This window comes from Melospiza melodia, chromosome 3, assembly GCF_035770615.1.
Source record: "Melospiza melodia melodia isolate bMelMel2 chromosome 3, bMelMel2.pri, whole genome shotgun sequence".
NCBI classification, from domain to species: Eukaryota; Metazoa; Chordata; class Aves; order Passeriformes; family Passerellidae; genus Melospiza; species Melospiza melodia.
The window spans coordinates 68,231,647-68,248,354 of NC_086196.1; the positions used below are offsets into that span (position 1 = coordinate 68,231,647).

Sequence of the window (16,708 nt, forward strand, 5' to 3'; positions counted from 1 at the left end):
CAGATGTTCTTTAATTCCACTCCTTTTTAAATAGTGAAAGATGTTACCATGTAGCATTGTAGTCCTAAAGTGAAGTGCTGAGATCTTGGCAAACAGAATTTGTCAATCTGATAAAGCTTCATAAATCTTTATTAAATAGAAAAAAAAAAATCAACCCCCAAGAATGGGATTTATGTAGTTGAGTGTAGTCTTGCAAAGTCAGGAGGAAGAAAAGTGATATGTGAAATCCCAGTTTTCATCCAGATTAACGCAGTTGTGTTCAGCTCTGAAATGTGTGTTGTCTGTGTGTTATGGCCATAAAATCCACTGTTAGGTGTTACTCTTCCTGTTTAGGATGCAGGTTTGAGACATAATGTTTCTTAATTATCAGTACATTAGTAATGAACCAGTTAACAGATTAATTAATCTGTTACATATCACTAGAAATCACAGCTCTGTAGTGCTTTACATGGTTTTTAATTGCGTGTAGTTTGAGTTTTATTACATTTTTGCCTATAAATTGCATCCAAATGCTATTGAGTTGCAGTTTTATAACCCTTCACTTTAAGCTCCCACACTACTTCATAATAAATTTGCAATCCTGTCACTATTTTAACTTCTTGCTTCAAGTTTTTTTGAATATAAGGCTTGTGGAGACTCCACTGGGTTTCCTAAGGGCCTTCCCTGTGAAATCCTGGCAGCCTTTATTAATGAAGCAGCTCAGCTTTATTATAGTCTGTGGGCATCTGCACTCCTTTCAAAAGATCTGCCCTCTCTTGGTCTTGAACTGCATTTATAAGTTGGTACTTATTTCTCACATTTCCAGATTCTTGTTTTTGCTGCTCTTCTATATCCCTTTCCCTGCCCACTCTCCTTTCAAATAAACAAATGGCCATTTAAATACTCTTTCCCATTGCTTCAATTTGCCACATTCATTTGCAGATTTCACATTTCTAAAACGTGCTCCTTGACAATCTTAGTCTTAAATGGTGTAATTGATGTTGTTAGATGCTGGTGGATGTCAAAGATGCTAAACCTTTCAGAGATCCCCAATACTGCCTTGCAGTTATCTGCTTAATAGCATTTACATATTCTTTATTTTACACATTCTCTAAGACATGTCAGTCTACTTTGGCCTTTTTTTCCCCCACCTGGGTTTAAGTGTGCTTTACCTCTATTTCATTTTCTATTAGCTCTTTCTTGGTTCATATGCAAGTGACCATACATGGTTTTTCTCACTCTGTTTTTTGCTCATAAAGCATCCTGCTTGTCAGAGGGCTGGGTGAGCCAGCTGGTCCCTGAGGGAAGAGGAGCCGGCTGCTGAACATGACAAGGTGGACAGGGCCAAGGCTCAGTCCCTCCTCAACAGCACTGTCTCAGAGCTGGCCCTGAGCAGAGGCAGCCAAATCTCCAGTAGGTGGGGAGCTCTTAGCTCCTTTCCAGTGCTGTCTCAGGTGTTCCTTTAGAATTCATTGGTTTTGGCAGCTTCTGGTAATCTCCCTGTTCTTCTGCAGAGACTGTCCAGTCCTCCATGAGAACCTCTTGCTCACAATGTCTGTCCCTCTCAGATTAGGACCACATGCTTTCTGTTCTTTGAAAAGATGATTAAGCATTAACTCAGATTTAAATGGTGGGGTTTTAATTATATATGGCATATATATTTGCATCTTCTGAGGTATTTATTAATGGTCAGTTCTGGTAATATTACAACTTTGCAAGCCTTTACAAAGTTTTAAAAAATTTATTTCTTTCTGTTTCTTTTAGTATCTCCAGAGGCAATTGGATTCCTGTCTGCAGTTGGGGTGTTCATTATTCTCATGCTGCTACTTTTCCTATATATTAATAAGAAGATGTGTATTGAAAATGTTAGTGGTTTCCCAGATCTCGATTCAGGATACACTACAAGAAAGAATTCACAAGATAAACTTTGTAAGTATCCAACATACAGTGTACTAAACTTAATTATAAGAGTGCACGTTTTTACAAGGATATAGCAACACAACAGTGTTGGCTTTGCCTGTGACTGCAGTACTTGAAAGGAGCAAACCTTTGTATCCACAAGCCACAGAAATTCAACAGTTATCTAACCAAAGAGTTAGCATTTACTTATGGAGAGATACTTCTCTTGCACTCTGAGAATACTCTTGAACTTATTTTAAACAATCCATAATATTGTATAATTAAATCTTTTCAGGTAAATTTGTGAATGGGATTATTGGATTTTCACTCAGCCTGTTAAAATCCTTCGCCATACTTTTGGAGAAGGTCTTGATTTTATTCACTCGGAAAATCATTTTAAAGAATAATTTTAGTGATATCTTATATCTGACTAACACATTATTGAATATTTTTTAATACAAGGTCTTTAGGGATCATGTGTAATGAAAGAAATTAGACCTTGAAAAAGATACTGAGGGTTGGTAAAACTTTTGTACTGTGAAAATTGAACAGGCTTTGTTAGTTAACTAGAGAGAAAGAGCCAGGCACCAGAAAACAGAATGTGAAATCAAAGAGGCCTTCTTCCCTTCTACCTCTCTAAAAGATGGAGCTAAATTTTAATTTTCAATTTTCCAGGAGGCAAAAAAAAATGTTCTCCCCAGAAATTGTCTGTCATATTAACTTTCTTTTTTGCTACAAAACAAGTCTTGATATTCCAAAGCATCTTAGCTTATGCAAAAGACAACAGATATTTTGGGGTGAAGAAGTCTCTACGATGTGTGTTGTGTTATGTTAAAAGCCTGTTTTAGTGTGACATGACACTGATGAAAATTTAAATGTCTCACAACTTCTTCTTCACAGGTTAGAATTAAAAAAAATTCCACTTCACACAGGTGTCTTGTTTTTGAAAATAATGAATTTTATTATGGCTAGTTGATGCTGCAGTTGATGAAAGACTATGGTTTTGCTGGTTGATTGTGTCTTCAAGATTTTTATTTAGCTGTTTTCTTATTGTTTGAAATGATAATTGAATGAAAAGAGAAAAGCTGCAACTTCCCCTGGTAAATATATTGGCTTTTGAAATAGAGAAGGCAAATAGCTCTGAAATTGAAGAAACAGAGGTGGTCAGTTTGTGAAAGAGAGGACCTGTCAGCGTTAAGATCTGTTGCTGGATAGGCTGGACAAATGGCGTTTTTTAGAAACCTTCAGCAAAATCTGAGCCTTCCCTCGGTGTCTTCCCTGGTGGACACGCTCAGCAGTGCTGTGGATGACCTGGCCAGTGTTGTTGGCGAGGTTGGCTACTCTGTAGCTGACTCAGTCACAGAGCAAGTGACCAGCATGATCAATGGCCTGCGGGCAGAGGATGAGAGCTCCAAAACGCAGAGTGAGAAACCTGTGGAAGGCAGAGAGGAGCACACACCCTCATTAACTCATTCTCAGGAAATTAATATGAAAACTAAGAGAGGTGCTGCAGAACATAAAGAGACTCATAATTCTAATTCGTTAGATTTTGTAAAAAGTGGTACAAGTCAAGTTGGAGTATCTGACCATGCCTTGAACAAAAACCAGTGCCAGTTAAGAGGCACAGATCATAATAATCCTCTCAGTGATACAGAAGAACATCAGGATTCGAAGACTGTAGGAGGACCTTTTAAAAGGGAAGTAGTAGGGGGAAATGAGTGTTTTGTAAATGATAAGTTCTTGAAGGATAGTAACCTGAAAAGTAAAAAACTTACATTGGATCAATCTATAGAGGAGCAAGATAATTGTTTATATGCAGTATCAGATAATTCTAAGAATCGTGAGCATAAAAAAAACAAACCACATTCACCTGGAGCTGATTTTAAAGATTCTGATAAAGTGCACAGTATGAATGTTCCCCAAGATGTAGAAACAAAGCTTGTACAGAAGGAGAAATTAACAGATTCCAGCTTGAAGAAGATGCACAATGACCATCCCAGTTGCCTTAATGAAATCAAAGAAAAGAAATCTGAAGCCTTCTTTGACAGAAAAAGAAAACCCATCTCAAAGGATGAAGGCAGTGTGTCAACTACAATTGCAAATGAGGGCAAAAGGAAAAACTCAAAGAAATTAGAAAGAGAGCTATGTAATAAGAAGACAGCAGGAAAAGGTGAGGAGTCTGTCAGCAAACTGCATTCTTCAGCCTTTCCTGAAACTTATGATATTTCCTGCTTTTTTCACCTAATTTACACATTTAATAATAGTGTTTCTTGTCAGTGAAAGGGCCAGGTTTGTTTCAGTGCTTCATTTTCTAATTATGTTGATGTTTCTTGGAAGTTAATTACTTTCCACAGTATAACTTAAAGGAACTGATTAATAAATGCCTTTTCTATGTTCTAACTCTACTCTTTCTTTACACAGTTTTTCTTGCCTTCTCTGCCTTGTGTGGTTTCTGCTGAAAACTATGAATTAATTAATACTGGAAGTTAATACTTGTTCTGTGAAAGTTATTTTTATTTCATTTCTTTTAAAAGCATTGCATGAAATGTGCTATGACAGTAAAAGGAATAACTTCTTTTGCATTTACATTACAGTAGATCTTCAGAATATTTCTGGGATATGTGAGATAATGATTTCAAGACACAATGAGAAATGAGAAACTCAATAAGAAATGGCAATTAAGTGATTTTAAGTATAGGAAGAAGTGAATGAGGCTCGTCTTAAAGTTGTCTTAAAGTTGTTCTTTTAAGAAAACCTGTGTGTTGTTGTTATGGATACTTTTTGTGCTGTCTTCAACATCTTAGTGTGATAAGGGAGTTGCAATAGCAGTTTGTAAGGAAGAAGTAAAACCTTGCAATTTTACATATGTTTGCAAGTTGCATACTAAAATTTTAGAAAGCAACACATGCTTTTCCATGTTTCCAGGTGCTGATTCTGTACAGAAATGAATGATTTCCTAATAGAAACCCATTTTTTTCCTTCAGTTGTGTCTGTTTTCCTTATCAGAAAATTTCAGTTATCTGCTTTGTTGAGTTTTGGTTTGGTTTTGTTTGTTTGGTTTTCTTAAGTTTGAATTAGGAGTGTTTTCCATGTTTGTATGATAAACTATGATCTTATCTATTTCATTACATAATAATAGATTTGTAAAGTATATTCTCTCAAAAATGGCATTTAGGGTCCATAATAAACAAATTAGTAGCTTTCAATAGATTAATAATTGCTCATGACCTGTGTCAGCCAAATAAAGGAAAGGTTTTGCTAAGAACATAAATTGTCTTAGCCAAGTTTCCAAATAAGGTGTAAAAATCAAATGAGAAGTGGCAAGCAAAGGCATTAAACTGAGTTTTTTGTGTTTTTTTTTTTTTTTTTTCTTAATGTACAGGAAGCTACTTTTTCCCAAGAAACTGAAACTTATCTGCTTTGTAATTAAAAGAAAAAGTATTTGCATGAATAGCTTATGTTTAAACTTTGAGGAGGTGTTTAAGTCCTCTGAAGAGGTCTTGCTTCATGATTTCTAATAATGGTATACATTCTCATTCTTTTATGATAGGAACTGGAGAAAAAATAAAAACCTGCTATCACTGAGAACTTCTGGATGCTTAGAAAAATCAGTGTATTATTAGAGACATAACTTTCTTCTTTCAAACATGTTGCTGCCATGTTTTATACTATTCCGTTCTTTATGCAGGCTGATTAATGAACCTGATTTCCTATTTGTGAATACATTTCTTGTAATGTTAAAGGAGGCACCTAATACTGATGTCTGACACTGTATTTTAGGCCTGGTATGCTCTGCTTTAATTATAGTTGTGTGAATCTGTGGAAGTTCCAATGTGGCAGGTTTCAATCCTTGGAGGGCTATATGAAATACAAAATTTTACCTTGTGTTACAGCAAAACACTTGGAGATTCCTTTTTCTGGGCAGCCTCTTGCAGTGAACATGTTAGCCAGAATATATCCTACTTGGTGTGATATTTTCAGTAAATGATCACTGAAATTGAACTTGCTTTATAGCCATCCATAAATGGGAAGAACCATATCTGCTAGACTTGAATTAATAGTCTAGAGCTGAAAGATCTAGTTTCTCCTTAGAGGTCTTTTAAGGCACCATTTTTCCTATAATTAGTAAAATAAGTTGTTGTACACATTGTGTGTAGAGCTGGTAGCCCCACATCCAGATAAGGTTTTCTGACAATTTCCATTGCAAGATCTTATTACGAATTTCCTAAATCATGTGCCAAATTTGAAAGAATTTTGAGGAAATTAGGCATTCTTTCTGTCCGAGATCCTATTTTTTTGTTGTTTTTTCCTAAGTTATAGTTTAAAATCTTTAACTGTTTCCAAAATATAGGTTATGGGAAAAAAAACATGCTGGGTATTTGTGCAAAAAAAAAAAAAATAATAGATTTCACCTCAGGTTTACAAAGATGCTGTGGCACCTTTGTGTATTGGAATATGTGCTTGAGATGTGGGAGAGCACTTCTCCCATGTCAGAGATGCCCATGTTCTTCTATGAAAAACACCTAAGTCTGACAAAGTTGTAAATTTTTGGAAAGTTTGCTTTTTGAAAAGACATGGTAAACACTTCTTATACTTTGCTTGTTAAATTCACTGACCATCCCATTTGCACTCATATGCTTCATTGTAGGGACTGAAGAGCAGAGCAGGTTTTACCCTGTCTTTGATGCTTATGGTTACTTTGATGCTTATGGACTCTGGGAGTTTGAACTGAAGAATTGAGAATAAACATATTCTATGTGAGGACAGAAACTTATGAACAATAGCACCTGATGCACGTGGTAGATTGGGATTTAAACTAGGAAAGGTGACAGCTATGGAGAAAACTGAGAACTTCATATGAAGGTGGAGAGACTAAAGGTCAAAGACCAAGGTTACATGAGTAGATGGTTAGGTGCAAGTAAAGACATTGGGATTGAACAGCCAAAGAGAATAGAGGAAATCACCATAAGAAACCAAATGTGGGTGCTTGGAGCAAGAACTTGGAGTGTGTGGCTGGGAGACAGGAACTTGGCATAGGATTCTGCTTGTATAAATGTAGCTTTCCAAAAGATTCCTTACCTAAACTTGCAGCAGAGTTTTTTCTGTATGAGTACCAGGGAGAAAAAGACCTCTATGGGAAGTGATTCCTAAAAGTAGGAAGGACAGACCTCTGTAGTACTAAGAGGCAAACACTTGACAGTAAAAGAGATCTAGATGGCTGGCATACATTGAGTTAATTTAATTTTAACTGGCTAGCTTTTGAATAAGCTGAATCTCTCTTTCAGCAGGAATACTCAGCCAGATGAGTGAGACTGACTGGGCATGAAGACAGACACTAATGGGAATGGAAACACAGATCTGGAGCTGAGGGCATAAAAGCAGGGAGGGGAGAAGCAGTTGGTGTGGCTGGGTAGCATGTTAGACAACATTCCCTCAGATTCAGGAGCTGAGAAACAGCATTATGGGCACCTCAAAGCTCTGCTGGTAATGGAAGTGCACTGGCAAATCATATACCATAGATTTGCTCTCAGAGTGGAGGTAATGCTAACTTCTGAGCTCACATGAACTCTTAATGCCTATTAGAGTCTGAGATCTACAGAACCTCTGCAAGGCATGTTAAATGTGGATAGAATCCAATTGAACTTTGGAAGAAGGGAGGAGGAAATCTTCCCTTTACAGAAATAAAAATACAGCAAATCTTTGATTTGTGGGAGGAAGTCATGCTTGAGATGTAGTTGGAAAACGTTGGCCACAGGAGTAGGCACTGCAGAACTGCTATAAAAGAATTAACTAGATAGATTTTTTTTCCCATGTAATTTTTGCTGTTGCCAGATGTCTGCAGTAAAAATCTGCATTAATTTCAGTTATTGAACAAGGAGCTGTTTATTGTAAGTTAAATAAAATTGTGCATGCAAACATCTTTCACTAGCATTTTCCCATTTGTTATTGTGAGTTTAAGCACTACTGGCATAACTATCCTAAAGATTATTTTGTTGTAGGCTTCTTTTTGTGAATCAGTTTCATTTCTATGCTATGCTACATGCTCACAGCAAAAATCAGCTGGGAATCAGCTAGGATCAGGAGCTGCTTGCTTGATATGTAAGGTATCCAAATGTAATGTTGCAGCAGTGTTGGATTTCCTTGACATAAATTATTTTAAGCATTTTCCTACTTCATGAAGGGTTTCAAGAATGTCCATGTGCCACCTTACATGAATTGATCTGTTTTTTGTTGAATAAGGGCTAGTGTGGTTTTTTGGGCTTAATAATCTTTCAGGTCTTCTAGAAAATGAGAACAGCTCTCACCAATTACAAAATCACAATGCTTGTAATTACAACAAGGTATTTTTAAAATATTACAGAAATTTTAATTGAAATGGCTTAAATATCTTCAATGATAACCTCTTATGGTTATTTTCTTGTATTCTATTTTGAGCTGTAGTCGATTTGCTCTATTTTATTCAAACAGACAATTCTTATATGAGTAAAGACCAGCATGGTTCATCATCTGAGAGTGAAGATGAAGCACTGGGTAAATATCATGAGGCCCTGTCTAGAACCCAGAGTTCCAGGCTGCCAGTGGTGGATGGCAGACAGCAAAAAAACTATATATGGGAAACCAGACAAAAATATAGTCCCCTGTCTGCAGAATATGATGGATACAGTAGTGAAGCCTCAATAGATGAAGGTAAGAGCTATTTAAAAGCCTTCCTTTTATTCCAAATTTCACAATTGTGTTCTGGATAAGTAAGTCCAAGATGAGAGCAGCTTGGCTAGCAAATAGTCAATGTCTGCAAGAAATATCCAGACACCTCTTCTATTAGTGCATGCCCAAAAAAAAAATAAGAAAAGCACACACTTGTATACATTCTTCCAGAGATGCTACAAATGATACAATTTCTTGTTTTATTAAGTTTCATTTAATTTTATCATTATTCATTTCATTTTTGGGGCAATTTAAGCTGTTTTTATTTAGGAAGGAAACATGGCAACTCTTGTTGAATTTGTGGTATTATAAATACAAAGAAGACATGTTATTTCTGTATTGATAAGTTGTTCTAACAAAAAAGTGAATGGAATTGGTTATTGGCTACAGTGCATATGGTCATTGCAGTGTGCATTGCTGGAATGTTCTGTATCTTTTCTTCTCCTGAAATGACACAAGGAAATTACTACAAAGATTAGGTTAATGTATTTTTCCATGGTGGTAAAAGTTGGATTTAAACAGTGAATGTTTTCTTACATGCTATATATTTCTTGATTTTCACTTGGGGTGACAGCTTGATGTAGAGGCTGAGAATTCTGCTGTCGATATTTTGTCAATATGCTTTTTGTATTTGAAGGTAGTTGTGTGAGAACTGCGTCCCTAGCCAGTTTCAAGCCTGAAAAGTGAGTTTTTCCTGGAGCTAGGGAAAAGTCACATTCTGATACAGGTACTATATCATAGTAAGGTATTTTTGGTCTTTCTTTAGTATGTTAAAGTGCAAAAGTTTTTTGGTGTTTGATGTTTTCTAATAAAAAGTGGGAATATGTAATTACAGGATATTTCACCTTAAATACTCTATACAGTCCAGAAGGGCCTGAAAAAATTTACAATTTCTACAATTTGATATAATTAAATTATATAAAAGTCTGTTTGCCCTTGAAATTTGAAATTAGTATACGGTCATTCATGATTCTAAGCTAAAACTTGAAGGACATGAAAACCATATTTCAAGTAAGTTGCAGAGTAAAAGGATTCTCTTCTGATCATGAGAAAATTCATTTTTTTCCTTTGCTGTTAAATTGCAGGAAGACAGGTAGTCTGAGTTCCAACAAACAGTGAAGGAGATGCAGAGGTGAGGTCAGGTGGTAAAAACTGATTCTTGAACACTGTGATGGAGAAGGAATAGTGATATTAAAAGTGTGTTTGGTTTTGATATCTTCTGAGATCTCTCAACAGTGTTGGTGGAGGGAATGTGAAAGGCTTTTTTATGGCTTCTGTCAATGTTGGGAAAGAATGATGATGTATATTAACAGGAGATGGAAAAATGATTAGCAAATAATACCAGATATGAATTATAAGAGAATTACACAGGCAGACTCCTTTCAGATATCTAGAATAAGGTGTTTCTCTCTCTGCAGACTGCTGAGGCTAGTTGTTAAAATAGCCGTAGTTATACGACATCCCTCTTTCAATTTTTTAATTGCTCTGATTTTTTAAATCCAATCTAGTTCATCTTCTCAGTGAAAAGTCCTGAGTTCATCTGAGCCTTTTACTTTGGCCCTATAGGATTTAAGCTTCAAAGGCATTGTGCTAGCCTGTATCCAATTTTTTTTTTAAATAATTGTGTTCTTTATCATCCTTTTAAGTCATCAGAATTTATATTTACTGATTTTTATCCTGGGGAGTGATAATTTCCAGTCTGGAAATCTGTATCAGGATTACAACCTAAGAGAAAAGAACCTTTTTGGCAACTCCAAATATTGCATCCAGAAAGTTACAGTTGTTACCTCCTCCTTGTTTTTTGTTGTTCTTCTATTGCTAAATATATCTGTCACCAGGTGCTATTCTTTTTCAATGCTCTGTCCATTCTGGAAGCAGGCTGAATATAAATGCCATTTTTAAATTTATTGTAATAAAAGAGCATTCAGGGTTTGGAAGCAAAAAAAACCTTCTAAAACAAAAGCTATCACAACATTCTAACTTAAAAACTTAGATTTTTTTTAACCACATACTTCTACTTGCACAAAACTTTAATAATGTCAGTATTTTGCTTTTGCTGCTCCTTATGAGAGCATTCTCTTCCCACATTTTACAAGGAATGGAGAATAAACAGTGTTATTTTTTTGACAGCCTGCAATCATTCTACACCGTATGTTCGGCAAAATGCTTGCAAATTAGACTGAGGAGTTTGTCTCATTTTATTAATCCATTATTCTCAACAAAATTATGTTCAATACTATGAAAAAAAAGTTTTGGGCGTGGTAGCAGATTAACAACCTAACATTTTTCACTTCTCAGTGACCTGAAGGTTGCATGCTGGAATAATTAGTGTTAGTACTTTTTATGTTCTTCCTAAATTACTTCAAAGAATATTTGCACAATGATAAAAATGTTTTAGAATAGAGGAAGAGACAGCATATGCCTTATGTGATGATCATTACAGAGGGAAAGCTGCCCAACATAGAACTTTGATAAAAAGAGGTGACAACTTCATGAAGGCCTGCAATCAGAAATAAAGGAGAGATTATTACTACCAAGCTGTTCATTTGTGTTCAGAGAAACAGTTCACTTAACAGAAGACATTAAAAATCTGATTCCAAGGGGGAAGCACCAGCATTCCAGATGTTTCAGTGTGATTTTTAAAAATACAAAGCTTTACTGTTCCTTAAACTTGGAAGAAAATCTGTAGAAGACTTAATGCCACAGGAACACTGAGTTTTTTTTATTAAATACTCGGCTTTTAGGGGTATTGAATTATTTTTATAAGAAGTGTAAAGACAGATGATTGAACCATTTATTGACTCTTTTGTGGAACAAGCAGTGTGTTCCTATGCACTTTGTTTAATATGAGAAAAAATTGTCAGTGCATTTGACTTTGTGTGCTTCTTTTTTCTCATATGTGCTTTATCATTTCTACTTCTAAGTCTTTAACATTTTGGCTGTGCTTCCATAGTAAGGCACTGATCAGTCCATATGTTGAGCATATAACACTTGATAGTGTTAAAGTGAAGTGCTGAGAGGACAGAATTAATTTTTGTCTCATCTCTGTTTTCCTCCTGCTCGTTGCCAGTAAAGCAGCCCCTGATCATTGAGAATAAGGACCAAGGGGGAGTGGTTGTTTTAAGGAGATCTGGAAGATCTGCTGAAAGATAGTAGATTTAGATTAGATATTAGGAAAAAAATATTTTCTGTGAGGGTAGCAAGACGCTGGAACAGATTACCCAGAGAAGCTGTGGGTGCTGCACATCTAGCAGTGTTCCAGGCCAGGTTGGATGGATTTCTGAGCAACCTGGTCTAGTGGAAGGTGTCCCTGTCCAGGGCAGAGAGGTTGGAATGAGGTAGTCTGTAAGGTCCCTTCCAACACAAACCATTCCATGATTCCATGACTCTATGAATTCCATCAAAGATAGAGTAGTATGAGTAATGGAAATGATACTTAGTTTTCAGAAAATTTTGTATTTTTCTGCTGAATTTTCTCTTCAGCAGCTAATCTCTCTGACATGTTCTATGTTGCAGTAGTGAGCTGTGTGTTTTTAAAGGAGTCAATAAACAGTTTTACTGATAACTGTTTACTCTGAACTTCTGCCTTTTAAAATTCATTTGTTTAGATGTGTGTGTACTTAACTCTGCATTCACAAAATTTAACAGAGACAAGAACATAATCTTGTCTTTTTTAATACACCCTGTATGTTTTGCTTGTCCTGCTAACAACGTGTTTAATATTAATATGTTTGCATCATTCAGACCACCAGAATGTCTGAACGTATTGTTATAAGGTTTGCTTGTTATCAATTCTGCAATTTGTTTATTACATCCTTTTTCTGGCTGCATGCCTCTAAAAGCATCATATTCTGAAGCCTGAAAAATTGTGTTGTATGTTTTCATAGCATTCTTTTCTCCTCTAGATGGCCATATTAATCTTTCTTTTCAGCATATTTGTATCGAACCCGCATGGCTTTTTGTATAATGTTTTTAATACTGAAATGAAGAAAGCTATATGTTCTGCAGGCTTTGTTGGTGTATTTTCATGATGGAATGTTCTAGTAGCACTTTTGATGATTCTCTGCAATTCAGGGGTTTGAATTTTCATTCACAAATACCTGCTTTTGGCCAGTGTCTGACCTAATTAATATATTGTACTGCACATTTGATGCATTTAGATTTTTTCATGTTTATATATAGATGCACAAAATGAAAAATAAATTACTACTGTTCTTGGATGCAAGTATTTCTACAGACTGTAGGCCATTGTAAATATAAAACATTTGCAGTGAACTCCTCATGGACAGGCTTAATTCCAGAATATCACTAAAGGAAAATCTAATTCAATAGAAAATCAAGTTGATGAGAAATGTAAACATTTAAAATGGTACAGAGGTTTACACTTGAAATTTTCAACTCTTGCACAAAAGACCAAAAGTTTTTAATCTAAGAAAAGAAAAGCCTGTGCAACTACAGAATGTGTGGCTCAATCTCTGTGCTTAAGTCCAAAATTCCAGGGTCAGCTTGAAATTTGAAATCTTAATTTTGCCAATAATGTTGGGTTCGTATTTTCTAATATTATCCAGTCAGGTATGGATACTTGCTGAAGTGACCTATTTTTCCGCTTTTCCTGACAAAACTTCCTTTTAGGTTTTTATAATGTGTATTCTGCTTCTTATATTATTTCCTACCATTTCAGTGTTGAATATGTAGTATTGTCTTTATGTGTTCGAACTGTTTGTAATATTTTGGAAGAGGGGATTAATATAGACTGTAATATTTATACATTTGTTTCAGAAAATAAAGAATAAAATAAAGGGGGAAAAAAGGCAAGGAAAAACAGCACCATAAGATATTTCTGTTGACAAAGAGTTTATGAATTGAAAAAGGAGTCTAAGGGATAAGGAAGTGTAAAAATTTGATATTTAAAATTGGCAAACTTTGTATTTCATTATAGAAATATTTTTTAGTATCTATATTGGGATCTTAAATGGACCATACCTTCTTAATAATTTGAATTTCAAAAAGACATACAGTATTATATTGAATTGGCCTCTTTGTCTCCAGTAGGGGCTGCTTCCTCAACTTTGAATAGCCAAGCATTATACTGTCAAGTTGTTGTGTTTTTAGTATCTCCATAAGCTTCATAGGCAATGTATTTTTTCTAAGGAAGGTGTCATCTAAATTCCTAAAAATTGAAGTTTTGAAACTTAGATATGTTAGGATATATTGAAATTACATTTCAATATATCCTATTGGTTGTATTTTGAAATGTATTGATTATATTTTGAAATATATTGAAATCACAGTTTTGCAGGCATTTGACAGGTCTTTGTTTCTGAAATCAAGATTGTCTGAATCCCCTGAGATGAGAAAGGTAGAAGAGGAGAAGAAAACAATTTGGTTTTTTTCATAGTTAATTTGTGATGTGCTTAAAGCATTACCTTTTAAAAACTGTGCAAAATTCCTAATTAGGAGCTAGCAAGGAGAATTGATCTCATTTTGAGGCAAAATAAGTCACATTATGAAGAAAAAAGGAGTAAGCTCACTTGCTTATTTAGCATACTTAGATATACTTTATTTAGCTATAGTTTACCAGTTCAGTACAACCACACGTTCCCTCTCCAGCCTGTTTTAAAATCTTTTTCCAACTTCTCAATTGGTAAAGCCCCCTGGCTGAAGACATGTTATTTCTGAGATTGGCCCAAGTGCCTTAGATTTCACAAGGTTTTTTTGAAACATATGGAAGCACTAAAAGACGGCAGCGAGAAAACATAAGTTCTCTTAAATGAGAATCTGCTGCTCTAGCAGGCATATGCTACTGGATTTTATCCATCTTTTCCATATTGTGAAGGTAGAATATGGTTATTTTTGTAGTTTGTCTTCTCCCCTTCTATTCTTCTCTAGGCTTTCAGCACTTTATGTTGATGTGTCTGTGGACATATGTTTGCCTTGTTCCTCAGTGTCAATCTTTGCACGTGAAGGCGACTGTTCTTCTGGAATCTCTTGGATCTAATTCTTTATGCGGCTTTTTGCCTTTTTTTTTCTGTCTTGTTAGTTTTCATGTCTCAGGAAAAGTCTCCTCACTGAATTACTTAAAGTATATATAGAGATTTCCTCATAGTATCTTTCCAATGTAAACACTAAAAGCTCTTTCACAAGCATCTCAGAAGCAGTATAGAGGTGAATCTCCCCAGTCTGTTTAAGCAACCTGGCGAGTTTTCATTAGTAAATACATTCTGTGAAGCAGGATCCTACTTGTTCAGACTTACCAAGCTGAGGTGAAAGTCTTTGGACAGACTCAGAGAGGAATTCACTCAGTGAATTCCATGATAACTCTACGTTTTGCAGTTTAGTTTCTATCATTATTCCTTGCACGTAAGTAGATCTCTTTTCAAGCCAAGTGTGAATGAAAACTGACTGTTTTGAAATTATAGAGTGAGGGCCTCTGTATGGCTGTATTGTGTTCAGCAAAATAAGGAAGTTCTGTCAAAATTGATCTCAGTAAAGTTCAGATAATAAGAATTACAGGCAAAAAATATGTCTGCCGTGGCAAAGAATTGTGTAGTGGTAGTCACACTGAAGGACTGAAAGCTCATTTGAATACTCAGTCATAAATAGTTATTTATCTTCTTTTTCCTCTAAGAGGTTTTAAAGAAATAAATAAATTCAGTGAAAAGAGTATTTAGGAAAAAGGTGGCCACCCACTTTTTTCTTAGGTGTCTTTATCAGATTACCTGAGAGATTTCTCTGGTGTAACACCTATTGGAAGGAAATACTCATTTTGTTCTGCAACTTTGGATAGGCTTAGGGCTTCAAATAGTACATTCAAGGCACTTTAAAAGGTTCTTTAGTGAAGAGATTTAAGATAAGTCTTAAGACACCTTCAGAGCTGTATTTCTAAATGCTTCAGAGTGTATTTTGAAGGCTGAGTCATGTTGCAGCTGTGAATACTCCTGATATTCCTACTTGTGTATCTTATGTGATAGTACTTGCGTACCATCAATTCATATTACTGATGTACTTTTTGGAGATTTTGGGGGATTTTTTAGTTACAGTATTTCTTTAATTGGTCCAGCTTCTTCGTACTTTTTTTTTTTTTTTTTTTTTTTTTTTTTTTTTTTTTTAATGTGGGCATATAGCCCTGACATTTTTTATTCTAGGAGTAATTAAAAATCTTCCTGTAGTGTACAGGAGAGTGTAGTGATGCAAATGATACAAAGTTCTGATTCCTGAACATGTGTGTCTGCCTCCTCTGGTTAATTGAAACAAATTTTCATTGGCTCCCAGCCCTTAAAAATTGGAGAATGATGGTATCTTGTGACTTTGAAGTTTCTGGGGAGTGTGGCTGTTGAATCCATTGCCATATCAAGGGAATATTTAAGGGTAGTTTTGTAAAAAAGATACTTTTGTAATTCAAGGACATGCAGAATCGTGTCTAACCTGATTTGCAATGCTTTCTACTTAGTGACTGTGATGTTGTGGGTTTGGGTTTTCTTGTGTTTTTTATTTACCCAGGTTTTTGCTTGGGGTTTAGTGGGATTTTTCTGAGTTCCACAGTAGCTTCCTACTGCATTATGACACATCTCTATTGTTCTTCTGTAATAGTGGAAGACAGTTCTCTTAAGTGCTTGAAATTATGATGTGTGTTTCCACAAAATATACTCAACTGAGCATTGCAGAGACTAAGGTGATTTAAAGATTAACTCTTGCTCTGTCTTTTATTCAGTGTTACACAATTAAAATATTTTTTTCCTTCCCAAGAAAGTATAACTGCTTGTCTTGTGAGAAGTTCCTGATAGAAAGGAACTTTTCTTGTAAGCAACTGGGGTATGAGCATGTTGAGGTTAGCTTCTTTATGTGTATGCATAATGCTTACAAATTCTTGAGTCCTGGAATAGGCTGAATTCACAGATGGGGGTAGAAAGTACATGTGCAATTCAGTATTACTCATGGCATTTTCTTGAGGAATCTTATGGAAGAGGCAAGACATAAACAGGGATTGAAATGCAAAGGAGATCCATGTCTGAGTTGAAACACAGTTTGGAAGAGAAAGGATTTACTTAGAGGACTTGTGAGTTTAGAAGCCAGATAGGGAGTATCAAAGCTGTGCAATCTTTTCAGCCAAAGGAAGCGCATGAAA

At 35.4% G+C, this 16,708-nt stretch overlaps 1 protein-coding gene across 5 annotated transcripts in view; it reads left to right on the forward strand.

Moving 5' to 3' along the window:
- The window catches only part of SYT14 (synaptotagmin 14), an 88,626-nt gene that overhangs the window by 24,222 nt on the left and 47,696 nt on the right, over nucleotides 1-16,708 (forward strand). For 2 of the 5 annotated variants that reach the window (XM_063152130.1, XM_063152131.1), the window contains exons 3-4: nucleotides 1,744-1,908; nucleotides 8,347-8,565. In XM_063152130.1, the coding sequence (XP_063008200.1) occupies nucleotides 1,744-1,908; nucleotides 8,347-8,565 (384 nt within the window). Of the gene's footprint in view, nucleotides 1-1,743; nucleotides 1,909-2,778; nucleotides 4,049-8,346; nucleotides 8,566-16,708 lie in introns of those variants that run through there. The other 3 variants (XM_063152128.1, XM_063152129.1, XM_063152132.1) reach the window with 2 other exon arrangements.